Here is a 23,168-nt window from a genome sequence, read left to right as displayed (position 1 = left end):
TATTCATATAAAAATAAGTACATTATTAGCATTTCTCTTGTTAGTTCAACTAGTTTACAGTATCAATTAAAAATGTCTACCAAGCATGTTAAAATAAGCAAGTCTACCAAAATATACCATCCCCACACTGCAACATTAACTGTAATAGATTATGGTCCTATGTACTCTCAAAAGGCACATTATGAACAACAACAGATTTCTCATCTAAGTACGTTTCAGATGCTTTATATGTGTGTGTGTATATATATATATATATGACTATCACATTTCATACTAGGAGTTCAAATTGGATAGTACGTGTGTGTGTGATATTCCAAGGATCTCACTCGATAACTATGTTGTCGCATCTTTAGAGGTTAGACGCTTAAGATGCTCAAGCTGAACTTTCCAGCTATCGACAAATGAAGCACTCGACCAAGCAGCATCTATAAATACCCGATTTATGAACGGCAGGCATTAAATATTTGCCCTCTCATTGCATCAATCGGCATATGCTCAAATGTGTAACGCTCAGGACCAAAGTACACTCCCGTCCTTTCCAAAAGTGCAATACTTTCATCCCTACCGTATCTTGAAGCATATAGTCTCAGGTACTCGATGTCCTAAATAAAAGTCAAGGAAACGGAATCAAATATCAGAATGCAGAAGAGAAAAACACTTGCAGCTTTACGCCAGCACATGTCATGAATGCAGATCTTCAGGCAAGAAATACAGAAGGGGAAAAGCAAGTGAATAAGGGGGCTGTGACATTTCTTCAAAAAACAAAATGTTAAGAATATCTTATAAAATTGTGAGGAAAAGAAAAAATGTTTTACCTGCAAGCCATTAAGTATGCGTTCTAGTCTAAGAGAAGCCACTGGCTGATGAGAAGTTGAGAACACCTCACCGGGATAGTATAGGACTCCGTCTCCAGGGGGTAGACCATGCCTGAATTTTATCTGTGTCCAAAAATGTATTTTGATTGTCAGAAAATAGTCATATTACCAATGAAGTATAACAAGTTCTAACATCCTTTTTAAGAAGACGGCATAAAAAGCTATACAATCACCTCTGCGCTGGCTACAGTTGCTTTCTCATAGCAGTTGGCCCCCCAGTACAAAAATCCTGTGCCACCCTCTTTCCACACACGCCACATAACGGCACGGTGTTGGGTACCTCGCATTCCTAGATGCCAATTTGGATGAGGATCTGATGGTCCCATACAGACATATGTCCACCATTCCTGTAGCAAAAACCACCAGCCCCTATTGAGCAAATAAGAGTATATGCACCAGCACAACATTAATATGCAGTGCTTGTTATTCTTCTGGCGTAGGATATTCCATTATGCATACAAACATCTTGCGATTTGTTTACCAGTTTACTTGGGACTATTTCTTAGTTTCCTCGTTTTTCTCCTTATTTTATTAGGATTCTTAGTAAAATAATGGATTTTTAAGGGGGAGGGGAAAGAAGGAAGAGAGGAAGAGCGAGATCCGATAGAACTTGAGTTGTCAAAACAAAAAGAGGATCAAGAGAGATAAGAGGAAACAGTACCAAAACACAAATCGAAGTTGAATAAAAAAGAATATATGTTCGGAATAAGACAAGTGCACAACATAACATAACCAAGTCAAATATATACTATAATCCATAATCACATTTCTTTTCTACTTCCCTCATTCTTTCTTCAACCTCGCAGGTCTGCCTATCTACCACCATTGCCACATTACCACCCAGCCTGTTATTCTAATAGCATCCTTCTGTATGTGGTCAGATTTAGGTCCATGTTATTGGTTTATTTAAACTAGTTAAACTTGGCTTAATTTATTTATTTTTATATATGATGATTAAAGACAAAATTAAAATCTTTTGAAATTAATTAAAATAAAATATTTTAAGCTTATGATAAAAAAGTCAAAACTAAGTAGCCAAAATTCGTTGAATCCATTAACATATTACATACAAAAATTTAAATAACTACATGGGATCTACTAGTATTTTCTCTTTGGATAACGCGAGTAACTTTCCATATTTAAAATATTAAGCTACGCTGTTGTCAGTGTCCACTTTGGATTCCCTTACTTTATGGTTATTATCCTTACACTCTCTATAATTCTTCAAGAAAAATATTAACAACACATGATATAAAAAATTATATAACTTTGATTTCCTCATTGCAATTGGGAATATATATATATATATATATATATATATATATATATATATATATATATATATATATATATATATATAAGAATAAGACCATTGAAAGAATATTCTTTCACCAGTTTCAATGCTTTCTCATAAATAAATAATAACTAATAAACAAAATCTTCAACAAGCTTAATTTTGTTATTAACCTTTGTAATTTCTATGTAAAAAAGGTAAGATAAATATTGTTGATATTTTCATTTAGTGCATTTAATTAAAGATGATTATTTTGGAACTACCTTCATAAGAAGCTAGTAACTTCCCTATATGATTAATTCCTGGAGTCAAAATATGGTTTCTAAGGACTAGGTTTTGAAACGAAATTTTGTAATGTTTTCCTCTAATAAATAAACTTTGGTGACAATTCCCATTTTGTTAATTTATTTTAAAGTTTTTCCAGTCAGTACAGGCACCCGACACCTTTGAAGATTATTTATACATCACAAATTCATAATTAACTTGGGAGAATACCAGATGTAACGATCACAGGTGGATATGTACACGTGAGAGGGAGAAGTATAGGGGCTATCCGTAATACATAAGAAAGAAAGCACGAGGATTCCATTAAATAAGGCAACCTGAGCCATGGTACTAACAATTAATACACTGAAATTTTAAGGAATTAGTCTTGGAAGCAGGTCAAGGACAATAAGTTTATAAAGAATCTACCCTAAAACGTTGATGCTAGTACTGTTTCCAAAACCCAGATCATGGCAGACACAACGGGAAAAACCATGATAGGAACATAGAGCTGAGCCTCACGGTACACAAGGTAGACTCAGGCCATTATCATGAAAAATATATACCAAACAAGAGTGCTTGCTTACGTTTACAAGATTTTGTTCTACGACCAGCATTGATGAGGAATAGTAAATATCAACCACATCGGCAGAAATTTAGTGCACAGAACAAATGACAACTTTGGAAAAACAATGAAATTATAATATTACCTCACCATTCTCTGGTTGTAATTCAGCAATAATATCCTTAACCAGATCTTCCCGATTTCCCAGAACCCATTCACTGCAAAGACATATTCAATTACTTAGCATGCTTAAGTATAGAAAGTAATATGATGACATGATTTCTAATTTTATATTTCACCATTGCCTAAATGTGTTTTTAATTTTGATTTCCACTACTGCAGTTATACATTTATTATCTTCTACGAGCTTTTATACAGGCTTCTTAAACATAACTTATTTTGTTATTTTTAGAATAAATACATTTCTGTATTGGGTATATACCGTATGCAATATGCATGTAGTATCCGTGCATCATAGTTGACTACATATATAAGATCCTGAAAATTGGTTTAATTTGAATTCCAAAATTGCTTCACCACACCCAGAGTCTCACAACATAAGTGAATTTCAAGAAAATCCGATCACTACTTGAAATTGCAGAATCAAAGATTTCAGAAAGTGAGGACAGAATGTACAAAATATCAATCAATACCAATTTTGGAAAACAAGTGTAGAATGTGCCTAGAATGTTGTTCACTCATGTTCAATGCCAATTCACTCTGAGAGAACGATTATGCATCAGAAAGAAAAAAAAATTAGTGTAAATCAAATACATCTGTGATCAGTATAAACGGGAACAAGACCTCAAAAAGTATCTCCTTATGCCCTAAAATAGGTAAAAAAACCAAAAAATGAAATCACCATAGGAAATCCCACAAAAAATCATAAACACATAAAAACAGTATACCAAAGGATAAGTCGGTTCCAAGAGTAACTCCAAAATGACAAGGAAAAGGATAACTTTCAAAATTACGTTTGACATACCCATGGTCAAAAAAAGGGAAAGTTAAGCATATAGTAAATAGTTCAAAGTTACAAAATAAATAGTGTACTAAACTCAGGATAGGCATAGATGAGTATACAATACCTTGTACAATAAATTTGATTATGAGGACGCAAAAAACTTGGAACTTTAACAAAAGCCTCAAATGGAGTAGGTGCAAGAGGCGCATCATTTGGTCCTACACATAATAAGAATCACAAAAATAAGATAATTAAAAATGAACCAACTAGTTGGAGAAAGCCGAGATGAAGTTGGGATTAACAGAGTTATTGAACAATATATGAATTAATTATGAAGTGTATTCAATAATCATCATAAACAAGCGGCAAAAGTAATATTCAAAAAAATAAAATTTCTGGCTGGAATCATATAAACACATTTAGAACTGTTATTTTTTCCAAGGTCAAAGTCACAACCCTTTTATCAGATACTGTCAAGTACTATCTGAAAAAAGTCAGAAATTGTCAGCCAAGATGATTTGGAAACAGGTAAAATATTAAACCCCAAGAATGTGCCTGTAAATAATTTATACCATTCTACCTAAAATCTAACAAGATTAAATTTGCCATAAATGAGAATATATGTTTTGTTTTTTGAGTAAGCAATGTGTAGAAGATTGGAAATGTTCAGCAAAAAGAAACTGGAGGCCATTACCCAGGCAAAACTATTCTTAGATCCAACAACAGTAGAGAGCACCTGCATGATACTAATTCCAACTATCCAATTAACCAATTTACGATATAATTACTGTCAGAAATACAGCTATGTAGAAGTATTTGCAGTAACTATGAGAAATGCATTTGTCAAATAATCCAAGCCATTGCCAATATGAGAAACAATCGAGAACACACCCTAAGGGACAAATTATCAGGTAGTATACACATATGACTGTAGAGATTAGATTACGATAATTTAAGGTATATAATACATACCACAATAGTAAGTAGTTAAAATACGAGCATCTGGAGCATACGCATGAATATCACTAGCCATATTGCGAACAGAATCATATTGTTCCAAGTTCAGTGGCTGGAAAAATTATGAAAACAACAGCTGATCAGGGTCACAGCATGCTGGACCTGGTAGATAGTTACAGTAACCAGACTGTAAAAATATAATGAAGCTATTAAAAAGATTTATTAGACAGAAACGCAATAAAATAATTAACCAATGACTACAGCAAAAGTCACTTGCCTGTTTTCTATTTTTATTAAGGAGCGCTATCCATTCAATAGATAGAATAAAGGTAGATCTAAACTATGATGTCATTCTAGTGAAGAATTTTTTATATTTTAGCAAAAACGGTATAACACATGTATACCTCATCCCACAAGTAAAAGTAAGCTTTTCTCCAGTGAGTTTTGGTTCTCAATATCTCAACTTGTTTCTGCAAGTAATCCTTTGCTGCATCATTACTGTGGCACATCAACAGGTGGGTTGAATCTCATCAGTTTTCATTGCAAATATACCTGACAGAAGTGAACGGGAACAACTGACTGTATACCCGGAGATTACTTGTTTATACGGTACAGCATATGCAGCCAACCGTGGATCTGAAAAATATTCATCTGACTTTGGATGATCCGCTACAATGGCAAGAAGGGAGGAAATTTCAGCAATCCCATATTAATTCTCCTTTTGGAATTGATTCTGTCAAACTTACTTCCACAGAAAAGTACCTGGCCATGGAGATGTATATGTCAAAACACGCATACCATCAGCCCATTTACAAAAATACGGGCTGATTCTATATTGAAGAAGCCATTTGAAATGTTCATCCAATGCCTCATACCACTCAGCTGTCCCTTGTTGAACACCAAATCGATCCTCAATTACAGTATCCGATATCTGGTGTGGTAAAGGTAAAAGAAAGTTTGCAACAGATAAACTTTCCTAATTCCTAAGTTTACAAAGAAATAGATCCAAAGTACATCATTGAATGGAAAATAATATATAGGAGGAGGCACTGATTGAACAAAATGGGTGATATCAAGCTTCAGTCTTGGAGTTTGTTAGAAATAACTTAGTCATAAGTTTCTAGCATGTAATGACACAATTGAGACAACGTAAATGCCAATTATATTTTCTACAAACTGTTAAGAGATATAAGTTCATTATATTAAATGGTAAATATCTTAGTAGATAATCCTCATTATAAGTAATTAATTTTTTTCTGTTACTGCATCATTCAACATTATAAATAAGAATACTCACGTGTGTACATGACCCAAACATTACAAAAAAGTAAATATAATCATCTGGATTTAAATCTTTGGCCTTTTATGGCTAGAGGATACACCAAATACAGCAGGGAGCGAGGGAGTTTCAGGAAGTACGAATTCCCAAACAGTCAGATTTAACTTCACCCGTAGAGAGAGATTTGAAATCGCATCCTCATCCATTATGTCTACTGGTCCATTATCTGAAATGAATTCAGAAAATGATGGAGACAGAAGAATCCTTCTTAAAGATGCAGTCGCAGATTTCACCCTTTCAACCTAAACAAGGTATGCTTAAATAAAAACCCATAATAACATCAAGGTCAACAAGAGTATCAAAATGAGGAAGAGTGATTTAAAAAACAAAACCCACCACTTCATCTAATGGTTTTCCATCAATTGGCTCAACAACATCAAGACATCCCTTTAGGTCCCTATATAATTGATGTTTCTCAACCTTGCTAAAACTTTGAAAAGGAGATCTGTGCAGTGGGTAAAGTTGACAAAGTTGATAAACAGAAATTGTAAAATTATGTGTAACACAATCAAAAGTAACAGAAAATAAAGCTCACTCTGCATCTGCTTTTATGGCAGTAATGAGAATTTCTCCTTCATATTGTCCTGGAGGCTGAGAACTAGGAACATCAATAGATATCCAAAGAGCAGTAGTCTCCCTAAAGAAGCAAAAGAATGCCAAAAACAGTGAAAACTGAAAAAGCAGTCAACCATCCAGCAACTTTTGCACACAGCACTAGAACTCAAGAAGAGAACATAAATCAGACAAGTACCCAGGAAATAGGTTTATTTGACTGACTGGAAGCTCAACAGGAACAAGAGCATCAGGTACACCTAAAATGGGCACCACCCGCCGCAACCGTAGTGACTGGCCAACAATCAGTCTGCCAAAACTGATGTCAGCATAAAATGGAAGCAAATCATGTATTTGTTACATACAATTTGAAAAACTCCAACCTGTCTCCAGATGTGGAGCATAGGTCATTGCACTGAATCTGCACAGTCCCTGCAGCACTAGCACCACCCCATGAAACCTTTGGTCGGATAGCTATTTGCACACTCTCCCTCTCATTTCTAGCTGCCAGCAGGTTTATCTACAAGATAAAGCAAAAATCCTAATATCAGAAGAAAAAATAGAAAATGTTTCAGGATTTATAATTTCTTAAGATCAATATGATTCCACAACTTTTTAATAACAAACTCCAACCACAAATCTAAGGTAAGAGCTTTTTGGTTCTAAAAGTGAAATTCATACGTTTGTCTGGTGAGCAATATTATATCTATTACCCCCTAGCTTCATACAATTTAAAATTGCCATGCCAAACTTGTGCATTAGTTAACCATATAATACAATTCACTTTTAGGCATCCATTAAGTGCTGTCAAGCATGTAATTACGCAACTATGAAGGGAAGAGTCGATTTACAAGTGGATAACACCCTTGAATATAATAACATTATAGCTATCATGCAGTTCGAATTCATAAACGACAAATACAAGAACATGCTAACAGAAAACGTAATTGTGTATAGATGAATTATTAAAATAAAACACTACTAACAGGCTCCAAATGTCTGGCCATATCTTGAGGTCCAATATTTGCTGTGTTTGGCATGCACCATACATGAACTAAATCCCTAGTTGGAATTTCTGTTGGGTCAACTGGTCCTTTGACATTCAAGCCAAGTGTGCCACCATCATTCCACCCATAAGCGGTACCACCTCCTGCAACACCTTCAACCGGTGGCACAACCACATCTTGAGAACTACCTGCCAGATGCATCAACCAGTTAAATTGTAACACCACGGCACAGGTCCACTAAAGATCAATGTACTCCCCAGTGCTTTGTTTTCAAAAGTCCCATAATCCACTGGATTCCTAAAGCGAAGGTCAAAATAATACAAATTTTCAAAAGTACCTCTTTTTTAGACTCTATATAACTATCTCATTGAAACAGTTGAAGCACAGCAACTAGCTAATTGATACAAGATTCATTATTAAACTCATTAAATGCGTGTTTGGAAATGTCTCCAAAGGGTACAGATGTGAGTAAATTGCAGCCTTTAATTCAAAAGATACAATAGCTAGCGTCAGGGGATGATAGTCAAAGTTTCAAACAAGCCATAAGAATTTCTTTTTTCATAGTTCCACTCAGTCAATCCATATAAAAATAAGTAGAGAAGTAAACCAAAAACAAAGGGGGAAACAAAAACAATAAAAATCAAGGTTGCACATAAACAAAACTTTGAAACCTCTCACAGAATTCACACACAGCTCCTCACTCACATCACACAAATTGTTCAAGTTACTTTTTAACGAAGTAATTTCAAAGATAGCAACACCGTTAAAGTTCATTAGGCTTGCGGATCATGTAGATTGTCCATACAAAAGCCCTCTCAAAGCTCATTTTACACAGATACCGACTTAACAACCGGCATAGATCGGTTAGGTCTCTAAAGCTATCACAAAATGAGAAACACAATCCATAACGAAAGCAAAAACAAGCCGCGGCAATTGTAAGCACAGCACACAGAAACGTCGAATCCGTGTGATTACGCCAAAATTGAAGCGTGGGAAACGAGAACTCGAAACAGGTGAAACGAGCGAGGTTTTGATGTTAGATTCGAACTGAAAACATGAAAAGGATTGGCAAAACGGAGTAACTGAATTGAGAGTGAAAGGGAAGAAGAGAGGTTTGTACGTAAGCGAGAGAAAGGAAAGTGAGAACGAACCAGAGTTGTCCATGACGGATCAGTGGAGGAGACTGTTCCGATGCAGCGGTGAGTGGAGAAAAGAGAAAACGATCGCCTTATGTTTGAGAGTAGCCAATATTTTTCTCTGTAGGCAATTCAGATATCCGAAGGAAGGTAAACAATGTTTTTAGTAAGTAGTAACTACTTCGGATTAACTTCACATTTTCTTTATAAATGGAAAAAATACCCCATTTCACACTTCTTATTTCACTTTATTTCTATCTTACCTTAATTCATCCCAAAACTTGTCATTTCTCTTAATCAATACCTCTACTACATTAAAAGATTTAATTGAAATAAACTATATTATTTTTAACTAATTGAAAGTTTAATGTCTAACAAAAACAATGTTAAAAATCATTATTAAAGCCATTCAATCAGCATTTCAATTTTAAGTAAAAAAGTATTTTTTTTGTAATACTATACCTTTGTAATAGGTAAAAATAATAGTCTTTTTTATTCATGGATTTTTTAGGAGAAGTAATTGTCATAGTTAAGAGTTAGACCAAACTTTTTGAGGGAAAACATGTAATCTGTTAAACAAATTTCAGCATTTTGAAAATTATTTTTCTATAAAAATATCTGTGGTTCAAAAAATGGGATAAAAAGGTACTTCATTTAAGATAATTACTATTTAAAAATATTTTTTAAAAAACAATTATGTTTCTCTCTTTAATTGCTAAACCAAGATTTAAGGGATAAGGTAATAATATATGTTTAGTAATTAGGAAGACTTAAATCTAAAATAAAAATTTTCAGAAGATTTACTGATTTAAAAAATTAATAGATAATATAATTTTAAAAACTAAATTGTTAATCTAATCTTATCCTTTAGTTAAACCTTACCCATTTCGTTTCATTTTCAACCTCGAACCTCCAGCCAGATGTTGGTTTGGGAATTTGCATGTATGCAACGACGGTGCACTGTACTCAAAGCATGTGAAACAATAAAACAATATTGCCATTCTTAAATTATAAATAAATTTGATTAATACTGTGTTGTTCCTGTTAATGTTGTTGACTTCCTTGCAAATTTCAGTATTAGCATAATAGTAATCCAACCATACAAACCACAACTACGAGAGTATTAGATGTTATGAACTGATAACAAGGTTTGTGTCAATGCAAAAAGGAAGTCTCATATTGTGACAATTACTACTTTTTGCTGCTTGTGAACATTGCTTTTGGTACATTAAAAAGTGGAAAATAGTCATGGAACCTACAAGTTAAATTTGTTTTCATCTTTCTAATGCTATCTCCCTTATTAATCATCTTGTTCAAATATTTAAAATTAAATAAAAATAAAAACATTAATTGATACTAATTAAAACTTCTAAATCAACAACTAAATTGAAACGGAATTTTCTTTTAAGAGTGACAAATATAAAAGCAAAACAGAATCTTACAGAACGAAAAAAATAAACAAGGTTACTTTACTTAACCATTGCTTCACATACGCTGAATTTATCTTTTTTCAATTATTTCAGGGATCGAAATAAATTAGATGATAATCGATGAAAGATTAAAGGTTTAACCATACGAAAATAACCGATATTTTCATCAAACTCTGGCCTACGCCTTGGTTGGCTTCTTCACTAACTTGAATGCATCAAATATTGATGCCTTTGGTTGAACTTTGGAATTCTGCAAACTGTGCTCATGATGGGAAGACTTCCTTAATATATCCAAAAGCGATACATTTGACTCTTGAGATGTAGAATTCGAGGTAGTATTTTGGTTCTGTGTATTTCGTTGGAACTTGGTCGAAGCCGCTTTCGGTGGTTGACTTTCCCTAGGAATCTGTTAAGTTCATCGGGAAAGAAACACATCTTCCAGATTAGCAAATTGACCAAGACAGAACAACAATGTCAAGTAAACGTGCTTCTTATCATATAATCGGTATCAAACTCCAACCAAAATTACTGATGTTATGCTAATAATTGCTAAACAGATGCAAAAGAAATGTTGTAAAATATTAATTTCATAAGATTAATTATTAGTATTAGAACGTTGAGACACCTCAAAAATATTTGGAAGAGTATTTGATGCGCATTAATAAAAAACATTACCATAATATCCATCAGAAATTATTTATATTGTAAAAAAAAGTAAACTATAAAAATAACAAGTGTTTCTGAATAAACATCTCCCTAAAATATCAAAATAAAAAAATTTTAAACTAAAAGAAATTAATGTATAAAAGATGTCATTAATTTCACCAAAATTTTACAATTAACATAAATAAATTTATTTTCTAGAAAAACATTTTTTTCTTTAAGATAATTATAGAAAAGTTCATGAAAACATACTCTTGTATTATTTAGTCAAACTTTTAGTAATATAAAAATGATTTCACACGCGTTTTACACTAGAAGTATTTCAAAACAATTTCTCCGAAGTCTGAAGTAATGGCAACAATTTTTCAAAAACCACAGAAAGGTTTACGGCATATTTTTTCAGCTAGTTATTACCGCATCAGAAGAATCCTCTGACATCAAATATGAACTTCTGCTGTCGCTGTCATCTCGCCCAAATACAAATGATCGAACTTTGCATGATCCTTGCTTCCGAGAAGTGGGCATAAAACGATCTGAAGCCCGACCGACAAAAGATGACTGCAATATTTAAAATATAAAAAAAGAAACTAAGAATTGGCACATAGTATATATATAATTGAAGATAATGAAAACGCACTTTTGTTATCTAAGTATGTTCAGATAAGTATTTAAACATAGAGTATGTGACCATGTATCATAAAGGGGCGTTTAATAAATAAATAGCTTCATAACAGACTAAAAATAACCAACCATTGATGATATTTGTATGTTCTGTCCACTGGTTGGCATAGAAAAGATGGCTGCAGCATAGATTAATGGCAAAAACCATTAGTATTCTCACGACCTAGAAGCTTTATTTATATACATTGCATAGATTTTGCTCACTGCAATGTGGTGAAAATGGAACTCATAAAACTTACAAGTAGTTCTTCCTTTTCTCTTAGTATCGGGCACATTTAATTTCTTTATGAGACTGAAAACACCCCTGCTACTTTCGTCCTCTGCTGGTGAAAAGAATGTAGCTTTCTCTTCCTGCTAGCACAGTACAATAACTAGATCAATTCCTATTTGATAACATGAGTATATCAGTACACATGGAGATGCAAATTATACATGAATTCAAGTTAAACCAACGATAGAAAACTTCAGCACAATTATAAAAGACATGATAACTGCAGTAAGCATTCATTATGGTTTGCTTAGAGGTTAGAACTCACAGTTTTATAGTAGAGGCAATGTCTAGCTAGCTTCTCAGTCTCTTCATCGTCAGATGATACATATTTATCATCTTTATCTGAAAACATCTGTGGGATCATCTGCTTCATCTTTTTCAGAGTGGCCTTCAAGGATTCTGCTGGAGCAGCGTATTCTTCAGCTTCATCATCTTGATCGTCATCATCTCTTTCATTTTCGCTGTCTTCCTCATCTTCCTCTTCAACTGATGGTGTTTCTTTCAATTTTGAACCACAATTTAGTTTCTTGAGTACATTATCCACTCCAGCTGTATCTTGTTGTTGAAGCCACTGTTGGTGGAGTTGGTCACGTTTTTCTTTATCATTTGGCTTTTCATCATATTGAGTTGCAATCATGTCATTAAGTTCCTCAATATCATCATCATTGTCTTCTTCACCTTCAGTATCTTGGAAGCGCTGTAGATCATGATCACTGTCATCCTCCTCTTCTGCTTCTTCATCAACAAACGCCCTAACAGGGTCACCATTTGGCAGTAAAGTCAAGTGAACTGATCCATGTACACGTGGATCTACGTTCTCCTTGTCATTGTCCTCCTCATCAGAAGAGCTGGACAAAAGAAGTCGTCAAATTTTGTAAATTAGAACAAAGTGCGGCAAAAGTGACCACTAATCAGTTCCTTAACTTGGAACAATTAGAAGTCGTCTTTTGCCAAAGAAAAAGATCCACAGATCAATGTTACATATCAATTAGTATATTTTACGTCATAACAAGAGTTTGCAGACACAAGGCCACACCGTATTGTTATTTGACTAATTTCTGTGTTTTCAAGGTTTTAATAGAACCACGGTTAGGAAAAGATTAAATAAGAGCACTAGCTTCATAGTAGTGTAGTATTGGCAACATAGTCATAGGTGGCAATAATAGGCAATGGAGTATTAAGCATTCCATGTGATGAATTGTCTGCGTTAGCAAATCTTTTGATAAAGCAAGAAAAAAAAAATCAAAACTCACACATCATCATCGGGATAAGCAGAATCAAGTTTCAAGTTCATTGATAGCAATGATGGGGCAAAAACTTCTTCCGAAGGATTGTTTGACTTCTCGTTTACAGCATCTTCCTTAGTCTCACTTCTTTCAGAATCAGAGAAGAGTTCCTGAAAATTGCATATAAACAAGCAATTAGTCTACAAAATCGAAAGCTAGTGGCAAGGACCTCAGCAAACAGACTATTGGAAAACCTGTGTATCACCAATAGGAGCTCGAAATGCATGTTCAGACTCCGAACTCATGGCCTGAAATTCAATAGAGATGTGATTTAGAAATGTTTCAAAATACATACACTTAAAAAAAACAAAAAAACTAATAATAAGTTATGGGGAAAAAAAAGCTTAGTGTAGCACATATAAATGCCACACTCCCAAAAACATGACCAAAATTAGCACATTACATCTCCGCTAGTTGAGCAGAAGAAAATGCCTAATGGCATTTCATAATCAAAATGAAACATTAACCCACAATAAACTGCATAAATTGACTCACTGTGGGAGAAAGAATGCTTCCTGAACAAAGATTATCTTTAGCAACGCCTGATTCAACATTTAACGTCCCAGAATCACTCTTCGCGGGTGTAGGGCAAGTAGCTGGCATTTCTTCCGGTTCATCCTTTTCTACATAATCAGCTATCCCCTCGTCCATCAGGGTATCGTCATCATCTTCAGAAGAAGCACTAGATCTACAAAGCAGATGAACATGAGTATGCTTTCTAAGGTTAAAAATGCGTGCTAAGCAAAATCTTTATGCAAATCCACCTACTTCTTTAAAATCTCCAATTTCCTTTGCCGAATTTTATCTAATATCAAAGAAATTGGCTTTTGAACGAGAGGAGCAGGTTTAAAAGCCGCATCTCTAGTTTCTGTTAAAACCACAGTGAACTGTTAGAGCGTGTAAAAACTCGAATCTCCACTAGATCATAAAATCGATTATTGCTTAAAAAGTAATCCGTACCTCGAAGGAGCCTTTGAGACTCGGCTCGAAGATTTTTCATAGTTTCTCGCCGTTCCTGTTAGGTCATAAAATCCACAAATTAGCAATTCCGAAACCAAACGCATCAATACTCAAAACGATCTAACAAAATAGGCAAACGCAGTAATCCACCTTCTCGGCTTTTCTGTTATTGATGGCTGATTCTTTAGACTTCTTTTCACTTCCATCACTGCTGACAATCCTCTTCTTCTTTTTGCTCTCTGGCATGTCAGTTAAACTACGTCGTTTCCTCTCTACTTCGTCGTCGGTATTCAAAGCCATAAAATCATCGCTGGCCTTCAGATCCCTAACATCTTGACTCTCACCATCAACCTTTTCGTGTTCCTGAATTACTGAATCAAAATCCCTAACCTCTTGACTCTCACCATCAACCTTTTCGTGTTCCTGAATTACAGAATCAAAATCCCTAACCTCTTGACTCTCACCATCGACCTTTTCGTGTTCCTGAATTACAGAATCAAAATCGAGAACCCTCTTCGCGCCCAAATCATCATCTTTGACGGTTACGCCTCTTGGAAAGTCGGACCGAGGACCTGGACTAGGGATTGGTACCTGATGTTCTTGATCGGACCCAAATCCTCCGTTTGACACCGTGAAGTGTTCTTCGCATTTTCTGGATTCATAAGAAACAGCGGGCGAGGATGGAGGATAAGAAGGTTCGTGAACCTTACTTGCTTTCTTCAAACGCTTCAGCTTTCGTTCGTGGACGGGAGATGAAGGCAATAGCGCAAGGTCGTCGTCGCTCTCCATGGATGGTTCTGAACTGAGTTTCAGAGTTTGGTTGAATCAGGATCTTCGCTTTGGAAACGAAAGCCGCAAGACTCTGCAAATAAAAAGGGGTCGTTGCATCATTATACCCTAATGAAATGGCGGCAAACACTTTCGAAATTGAGAAAAGGCGCCAAGGGAACCCTTGGTAATTTCTTCTGTTTTTTAATTTCTTACATAATATAAACTCGTTGTGTATTTGTTTACGAAAAAAACATTTTTTAATTATTTTTTACTATATCTATTTATTATAAAAAAAATTATAAATTGTTCATCAAGAAAAGCTAGAAAAGTTTTTTTCCTTTTCTTAAATAAAGTTATCATAAATATTAAAAATAATAATTATTGAATATTTTATTAAAAAAAGTTCTAATAAAAATAGAAACAGTAAAACATTTTTCCCAAATTCTTAATAAATATATTCGAATTATACTAATTGTTTTCCTTTCATCGTTAATTTTAAAATCAAAATCACATTTAAATTGTTTCAATTCAGAATAAAACAACTTTCAATTATTTTAAATAAAATAAAATAAAAACACGTCTTGTTAGTGGACAAAAGTCTATATTATCAACTCACTTTTATATGTGTTTTTTTTAATTAGGTAATACTAAAATCGACCAAATTATTATGTTAGCCTTTATTAAGGGCTTACATACTATAAATTGACAGTACATAATCAATTTTTTTAATTACAAAATATTATAAAATACAAGTATATGACATAATAAAAAATCTCAGGCCATATATAATGATCAAAATCGTTTAAAATATACATTTCAAATGTAAGTTAAAATAATATTAGAATTTCTTTACAAAAAATAATAAAATAATAACATTTAGTTTATAGAAAAAGATTTGTAGTTTTCTTCTAATTTTGAAATAAAAATAGATTTGTAGTTTCTCAATTTTCGAATCCAGTGACTTTCTTTAGAATTCTTATTTTAAATATTATAAATGTTGTAATTGAACACCCAAAACGAAGCATTTAAACTATAAGTTGACATATAGTTTTCATTTTTATTCGTTTGATAACTTGTACGAAAACTAAGCTTTCACTATTTGATGTTACATTTAATTGTCTAACAATTAAAAATCCACCAAGGACATCAATCAGATTTAAGAATCGTTAATATTTTTCTATTTTAGATCTCAATATTTATTCTTTCAAATTTAGTTTACAACTTTATTTTTATGAGAATTTTCAATTTAAAAATTATATTGTTAAACTCCCGTAAGGTCATTTGCGGATTTTTATTTGAGGAAAAATTGTTGTCATGAATCTTTTTCCTTGTTGGATCTTTATATGGAATTGTTGGAATTGTATTTGCTTACGTAAAGTGGATATCTTTTTTAAAAAAATTACAAAAATTATTATAAAAATATATATTTGTAATTATTAAACTTATTCATTCTCACCGTTTTCTTTCATATTTGGAAGATTTAAACTATTATTTAAAAAGTGTGTCAATCAATTTAAAAGTTTCATTAATAGATCATACGCTATTGTTTTGATCTCATCCAATGATCTAGAAAATAAAAATAATGAATATTTCGGACAATAAAATAATGGATCAATACTATATTTTTTTTCTTACATCGGATCCATGTTACATCTCACAATTTATAGATATATGTTTCTACAACATCATCATAATAGGTTACTTCTTGCTTATATTAATGAGTAACATAACTAATATGAATGTTTCTTAACTTTAATTATATATGTATGTGTTTCGATAAATAATTTCTTCTTTTATCTTTTCATCCTCTAAATATAACACATTTCAAACATTCAAACAATATAATTTCCTATCTTACAATATTATCATCCTTGAGTACATTAAAATAATTACAATATTTTATTACAAACTATTCATTTAAGTTACAACTTATTATATAACCACTGTTATTTTATTTTAATATGATTCAATAATTCTTAATTTATAATGTTTATAACAACGTAATTTTATGTTTACTATAACAATAAATCTTAAAAATTGTTACAATCATAATGTTAAAAATAATTATAAGAAAAATATAAAAATTTTATTCAAGAAAATACAATTGAAACTATTTTCCCACCAAGCCCTATTAATTTATATTTTTCTCAGCTTATTTGTTTTTTATTATTTAAAATAACAATTCTAATCCCATTTTAATATAATTTACTCTATGTATATTTAAATTTATATATCTTTTGTCTTTGAGGATAAAATCATAATCATATAATTTTATTTATTAAAAAAAAAATATATCTATCTTACTCATTATATTATACATACATTTTTTTCCCAAAATCACTCAAATAAGACTGTTTTCATTTATTTAAACAACCCACCTTTCCGTAATCTAGTTCCCCAAATTCATCTCTCTCATCCAAATAAAGCCAAGAGTTTAGTGTTTTTTCCATCCATGATAAAAACATGATAACCGATTATGATATAAATTTTACTAATCTTGGTATGTAAATATTATAAATTCAATATTAATAAAGTAGTATAAAGGATCAATTGAACATATTTAGATTTGATGGTCTCATAACCACAATTTAAATGTTTATTTTGTAAATATAAGACATGTTAGAACGATGACATAAAATGAAGTTGAACACAGATTAAAAAAATAAAAATAGCGTGTAGACTTTTATGAATAAGTATCTTAATTTATTTATTTTGTATTGTGGTGTAAATAATAAAGTTGTTATCGTAAAGGAATGCGTCAGTATCTAGAAAAAATTACAAATAGACACTGTAGTTGTTTTACAAACATGAATATTAAAACCAAATGGAACTTAAATCTTTATAATTTACAAATGATATCTTGAAATAATATAAGAATAAATATTATTATATAGAATTTGGGAGGTATAAAAACAGATTTAAAAATGATTTTTTTATTTTATTTTTTAATAAAATAACTTATGTTAAAATATATTATAATTTTTTAAAAAAAAATTATAATATGAAACTATCTATTAAATTATTGTAATTAATTTCTTTAATATTTATATTTTTAATAGATAATAAGTTTAATCCATTTAACTATTGTTTAATAATGACTAATCTTAAATAATTTTTTATTATTTTTAATTTTGAAAAATATATTTCGATTGAAACAATTAATATGATAATATTATTCTACAAAAGCTATATATGTATTTGAAAAATATTTTATTCTTTTTATAAAATTAAGGACATCAGTTAATTTATATTTTTTCAATGGTATAAGATATTTAATTTTAAATCTAATCCATCAACAGTGTATTATGAGTTATTTGTCACTAAAATTTCTTCTATTTTTTTTTTAATGACATGTATTTTTTTCACTCTAGTATTTGTAATAAATAATTATCATTATACAATTCAAAATACTTTGTAATAAAAACAAATATTTCCTTATGAAAGTATTATATTGATGACAAAACAACATAAATTCGCGTTTTTGTAAGTTTGAGTGCAATAATCTTCAGTTTAACCTACATTAGAATCACTTTGTATAATCACTGTAAAATTTGACTCACACTGTCATCTCTTTTTTTATTACAGCACATGTATTCCACACATCTCTTTTCATAATATTTCTCTGACTAGAATTGAAGCAGACTAAATAAAAGGTGTATATGAATAAATTTTCAATCCAAAAACAAATCAAACATCCTAAGACTAACTCATTCACATATAAAGTAACCTGAAACAAAGCACAATTTACTTTTCCGTATCAGTTTTAACGTCCGTGAGATTTTTCACGGACTTTGGGTTCCACACGAACATTTGTTGCCAAATCTCCATGAAAACTCTAACGATGACTGCATGGTAACTCCGCGAGTTCAAAGCCAAGAAACACTGCAAAAGCTGTTCCAGGTCTTCCGCCTCAGACATCTCCATCTCCGTTATCATCTCCATCATCGATTTCTTGAAGTCTTCGTAAGGATCCTTCGACTTCTTCACCACCGCAAAGCTCTCCCTCACCTTCCCCTCAACACTGCTCCGCGTCACCGTCGTCGACATTTTCTTCACCTTCTCCGTCGTTCCCGCTCCTCCTCGATTCTCCGAAGAGCTCCGAAACCTCACGCTCTGAACCTTCTTCACGCTGCTCGCCTTCCTTCTATGCCTACTGTTTCTCAAGTCCCTCGCCTCGTCGTGACAAATATCGTCGGAGAAACTCGTCAAGCAAGAAATCAGAGTCTCGCTTTCCTCTTCCTCGACGTTGTCGATCAGAAAATCGCTTCGCCTCGACGGAACGCTCGACGTGCCTTTCCGGCTTCTGGATTTGGCTTTGTACGGCTCCTTGTCACGGCACATTTTGCACCCCTGCGAAACGGACGACGTTATCTTGGACGATTGGGGAGAAGGAAGGTTGGGATGACGTGCGTTGTGGTTAACGGGAGAGAGACGGTATATGGCAGGAACGGGGTTTCCTGGGAAAGAAGAAAGGTCTTTCGAGCGACATATCTGAAAGGAAGGAACATTGAATTTGATTTTGAATCGTTTGGACATGGTGTGGTAATAGTTGGAAAGTAAAGAAAAGATGGCACGTATTAAACAGTTTAGGGTTAAGAATATATTTATAATAAAGAGAAATGCAATAGAATAAGAATGGCCGGCATTGATGTATAGAGTAATAAGGAGAAAGGAAAGTGGGACCAAAGGTTTGATTGTGTGAGAATATGGTGACGGTCTCTGACTGAATCCAAGTGAGAGTGTGGTTGGTATTGGAAATGGCCTTCAGGTTATGCTTGCTGTTCGAAAATGACAGTGATTTAGGGTTCAGTTGCGTAATGAAGACACGCACATAATTTCAAGAATCTCACCTTCCCAGAAAAAAAAGGATTAACACCATGCTATATTAAACACTTAATAATGTCGACAATTGAAAACTTAGTATGCAAAATGTTCTGCGAAAGGTGTTGGTAGCTGCTGTAATCAACCGAACAGCCACTGAATATAAAATTTGAAATGAATAAAAATATTTATGGAAATTTGATCTAAATGTGAGTTATAGTTTGTTTTTGTCGAATAGTGATGGAAAAGAAGGTGTGTCCAGCAGTGCATTGACGAGTTCAACAGAGCATATCCCCAACCGCAAAAGAATGATCCATCTTTATCAAATGTCTGAAAAGTTAAATCACACCTACGTTTTTCGGACGTATATTTTGGCACCATGGCTCCCAACACAGAATTGGTAACCAGATATGATACGTGTCCGACCTATCACACTTCATAACTCCACAAATGGACAACCATTTCCAAACAACATTCATATTTCATGCATTTCCACACTTGACTCAGCCCACACCTCTATTGCGTCATCACACGCGTTATACTTTACTTTTTTTTATTTTTTTATTTTCAAAAACTTATTCATAAAAATGCTTAATAAATTAACATAATTTTTTAGACAATCAAGTGAAAAAATAAAATTAATTATTTCTCGTGATATCCCTGTCACACCCAAATGCCACTCACGTACAAACAAGCGAAAAATCCACCCGACGTAGTCTTCGGCGTTTGCATTGCATCTTCTTATCCACATCTTGTATTTGAAAATTTCTCATTCACTTTTTTTCTTTTATCAATTCATACAAATCATGAAATGAATTGTGATGCTTCTGCAAGAACCTTTTCCCTGCATGAAAGCGTTGGGTCTTCAACCAATAACCCTGAAATTCTGTACCAAATCAAAGATTCGAGACATGCCGTTTGTTTTGGACCATAGCGTAAATGATATCACTCTATGTTAAATCGAGTATTTCCACCTATGAAAATAAAAACAAACAATTAGTTATTTGCCTACCACGTCTCTTCAATCTTACATTATTTAACAAAAGTTGAGTTATAAAACTATTTAAATATTTTTTATATATATAAAATCGAAATTCTACATTTCAAAAACGGACAATCGATGGTTCATTGATTTACATATATTTTATTGGTTTTGGTTGAATCTAATACTTCAATAATTAACTATCTCTCCGGATAACGATTTAGTTAGTTGAGTGCTAGATTTAAAATCTAAAAACCAACATTAAAGTATTTATCATTTAAAAAAACGTATAGCTAAACATATGTATATTTTTTTGTTCGGTCTCATCTATATAAAGCCCAATCGAATGCAGAAAACATTAAACTATTGTTCATTGATAATTATTATTTTAACGGGAAAAAATATATAAAGGTAAATTCTTCACCTTCAATTGCATATTTTTTTTTACATTCATAATTTTAGTTTTAATTTTGTGATTTAAAATCAAATTATATAAAATAATCACACACAAAAAGAGAGGATGAGAGGAAAATTAAGAAACATTTTAACTTAGATATTACCTAGTTAACTTAAAAGGAGAGAAAATAATATAATCAATAAATACGAAAATAAGTGGAAAAGGAGGCAAATAAAGTTAAAAAATTATATATTTTTATTCGTATATATATATAAAAGGTAGATAAAGAAAGCTATCATTGTATTAACATCGTAGTATTATATTAGCATGGCGTCATTGCATATCAAAATCTATATGATGAATTGGTAATAGTTGTGAGAAAGGATTCTCTTAATTTTTCATGTTCTTCCCAAATTTTATTTGTTAAACTATCAGAAAAAAAAAACACACACACACTTTATTATCTTAAAAACGTGTTAACCGATAGATGGAGATAAGTTATTTCTCAATCAACTACATAAAATGAGTGCATATTATCTAATCGGACGAGTTTATCATTCTAATTCATCGGTATGGATTGATTATAATTACATTTTCTAATATAATAAACTGGTTGTCAAAGTCTAGTAAATGTAGTAAAATTAGTTTTGACTCGTCTAAAGCACGAGCTAACTCTATAATATTATTAAAATAATTTTAAATAAGTATAAAAGATGTTGTAGTTTAACATTTAACTAAAATCATTTAGGGAGTTTTATTTTGAATTTATTAATTAGTTACTGACTATAATTCAAAATAAAAGAGAAAATTCACGTATAAGAAATTATAAAACTTTTGTACAGTTAATAAATTGTTTTAGTTTTAAACAAATAAAATAACGAATATAATCATTCAAAACGATGAGTTTAATTTTTTATATTGATAGATTACTAATACTTTTTATTATTGATATTTTTTTGCCGGCATTAAAATTTATAATTAAATTAAACTGAATAACCATACGAAAATAGAAGGGCATGAGAGAACTTTTGTAGGCAAAGATTGGTGAAATTCTGAGGGAGAATGGAATAAAATAATGGACACTGAACTGATAAAGAAATTGTATAGGAAATGAGAGTTTTGCTCTGTATATGTATATAAAAATGTCATTATAGTCGCTAGGATTGTAAAAAAAAAAATGTGCGAATTAAAATTTGTAATAAAATATAAAATGAATAGATTTCATAGATATTAATGGATACTAGACATGCGTGTTTAATTATATGTTTTAATAAAATTATAATGAATACACGTATACAAGTATATCCATATACTCAAGAATACCTATAAATTATTTGAATTTGAATATAATTTTTAGAATAAGGCGATTAAAGTAAAATTAATTATAAGTAAAATATTTATTATAAAAAAATGATTTATAATTTAATTTATAGACTTGAAATCATTTTAAACTGGTTGATTTTATTTATAATTATACTTTGAGACGTAATTTATTTATTTTTAAATATAGTATTTTTCTTTTTATTAATATTACACGATGCACTTTTAATCCTATTATATTCCAAAATATACAATTTAAATAACTTCATTCAAAATTTAGAAAATAAAAACTAGAAAAACTATAGATACCGATGTCAGTAAGTAACATAAGGGATAATAAGAAAACTTAAAAAAAAAAAACAAATAAGGAATATCGAGTTCTTATGTGGAAAATTATATTATTAATCCCAATACAAATTACCATATCATCATTTATATTTTGTTATTATTTTAAGATATTCATTATTTGTCACATGCTCCTTTTAAACCTCGACCACATTGGTATTTATTCATTATTAAGACATCGGCATCATCGTTATTCATAATTACTTTTCATTTTCATTTATTGCCATTAATGTTAATCATGGTTATGTTATAATAATGGTCATTAATTAACTGGGACCAGTGTCACTC

General features: G+C 31.8%; 3 protein-coding genes across 5 annotated transcripts; all 3 read right to left on the bottom strand.

Annotated features, from left to right (window-relative positions):
- LOC124828023 (uncharacterized) lies at positions 1 to 9,113 on the bottom strand. 3 transcript variants are annotated; one of them, XM_088110050.1, is made up of 17 exons: positions 8,969 to 9,113; positions 7,797 to 8,005; positions 7,194 to 7,330; positions 7,010 to 7,120; positions 6,794 to 6,895; positions 6,595 to 6,703; positions 6,300 to 6,500; positions 5,795 to 5,850; positions 5,666 to 5,681; positions 5,518 to 5,588; positions 5,324 to 5,417; positions 4,935 to 5,031; positions 4,087 to 4,180; positions 3,144 to 3,216; positions 1,049 to 1,222; positions 816 to 938; positions 1 to 602 (listed from the first exon to the last, which is right to left on the bottom strand). In XM_088110050.1, the coding sequence occupies exons 1-17, from the start codon at positions 8,979 to 8,981 to the stop codon at positions 441 to 443; spliced, it is 1,842 nt and encodes a 613-aa protein (XP_087966176.1). In that variant the 5' UTR covers positions 8,982 to 9,113; the 3' UTR covers positions 1 to 440. The 3 variants fall into 3 exon arrangements, with proteins under 3 accessions (XP_087966176.1, XP_087966175.1, XP_087966177.1); XM_088110049.1 differs by lacking the exon at positions 5,666 to 5,681 and having other exon boundaries at positions 5,507 to 5,588; positions 5,682 to 5,850; XM_088110051.1 differs by lacking the exons at positions 1 to 602; positions 816 to 938; positions 5,666 to 5,681 and having other exon boundaries at positions 3,149 to 3,216; positions 5,507 to 5,588; positions 5,682 to 5,850.
- A 1,216-nt stretch (positions 9,114 to 10,329) lies between these two features.
- Positions 10,330 to 15,076, bottom strand: LOC124847161 (uncharacterized). Its single transcript, XM_088108272.1, has 11 exons — positions 14,395 to 15,076; positions 14,245 to 14,299; positions 14,053 to 14,152; positions 13,780 to 13,972; positions 13,479 to 13,532; positions 13,252 to 13,394; positions 12,264 to 12,846; positions 11,967 to 12,081; positions 11,797 to 11,846; positions 11,461 to 11,604; positions 10,330 to 10,789 (listed from the first exon to the last, which is right to left on the bottom strand). The coding sequence occupies exons 1-11, from the start codon at positions 15,031 to 15,033 to the stop codon at positions 10,562 to 10,564; spliced, it is 2,304 nt and encodes a 767-aa protein (XP_087964398.1). The 5' UTR covers positions 15,034 to 15,076; the 3' UTR covers positions 10,330 to 10,561.
- A 3,432-nt stretch (positions 15,077 to 18,508) lies between these two features.
- LOC148202396 (uncharacterized) lies at positions 18,509 to 19,806 on the bottom strand. Its single transcript, XM_088108273.1, has one exon. The coding sequence runs from the start codon at positions 19,549 to 19,551 to the stop codon at positions 18,760 to 18,762; it is 792 nt and encodes a 263-aa protein (XP_087964399.1). The 5' UTR covers positions 19,552 to 19,806; the 3' UTR covers positions 18,509 to 18,759.
- Between the last annotated feature and the right edge of the window lie 3,362 nt (positions 19,807 to 23,168).

The sequence above is a fragment of the Vigna umbellata genome, chromosome 3 (assembly GCF_029865625.1).
Source record: "Vigna umbellata cultivar VRB3 chromosome 3, Vumbellata_1.0, whole genome shotgun sequence".
Lineage (NCBI taxonomy): Eukaryota > Viridiplantae > Streptophyta > Magnoliopsida > Fabales > Fabaceae > Vigna > Vigna umbellata.
The sequence above is the reverse complement of the archived record's forward strand: the minus strand, read 5'-3'. Positions and strand labels throughout refer to the sequence as shown.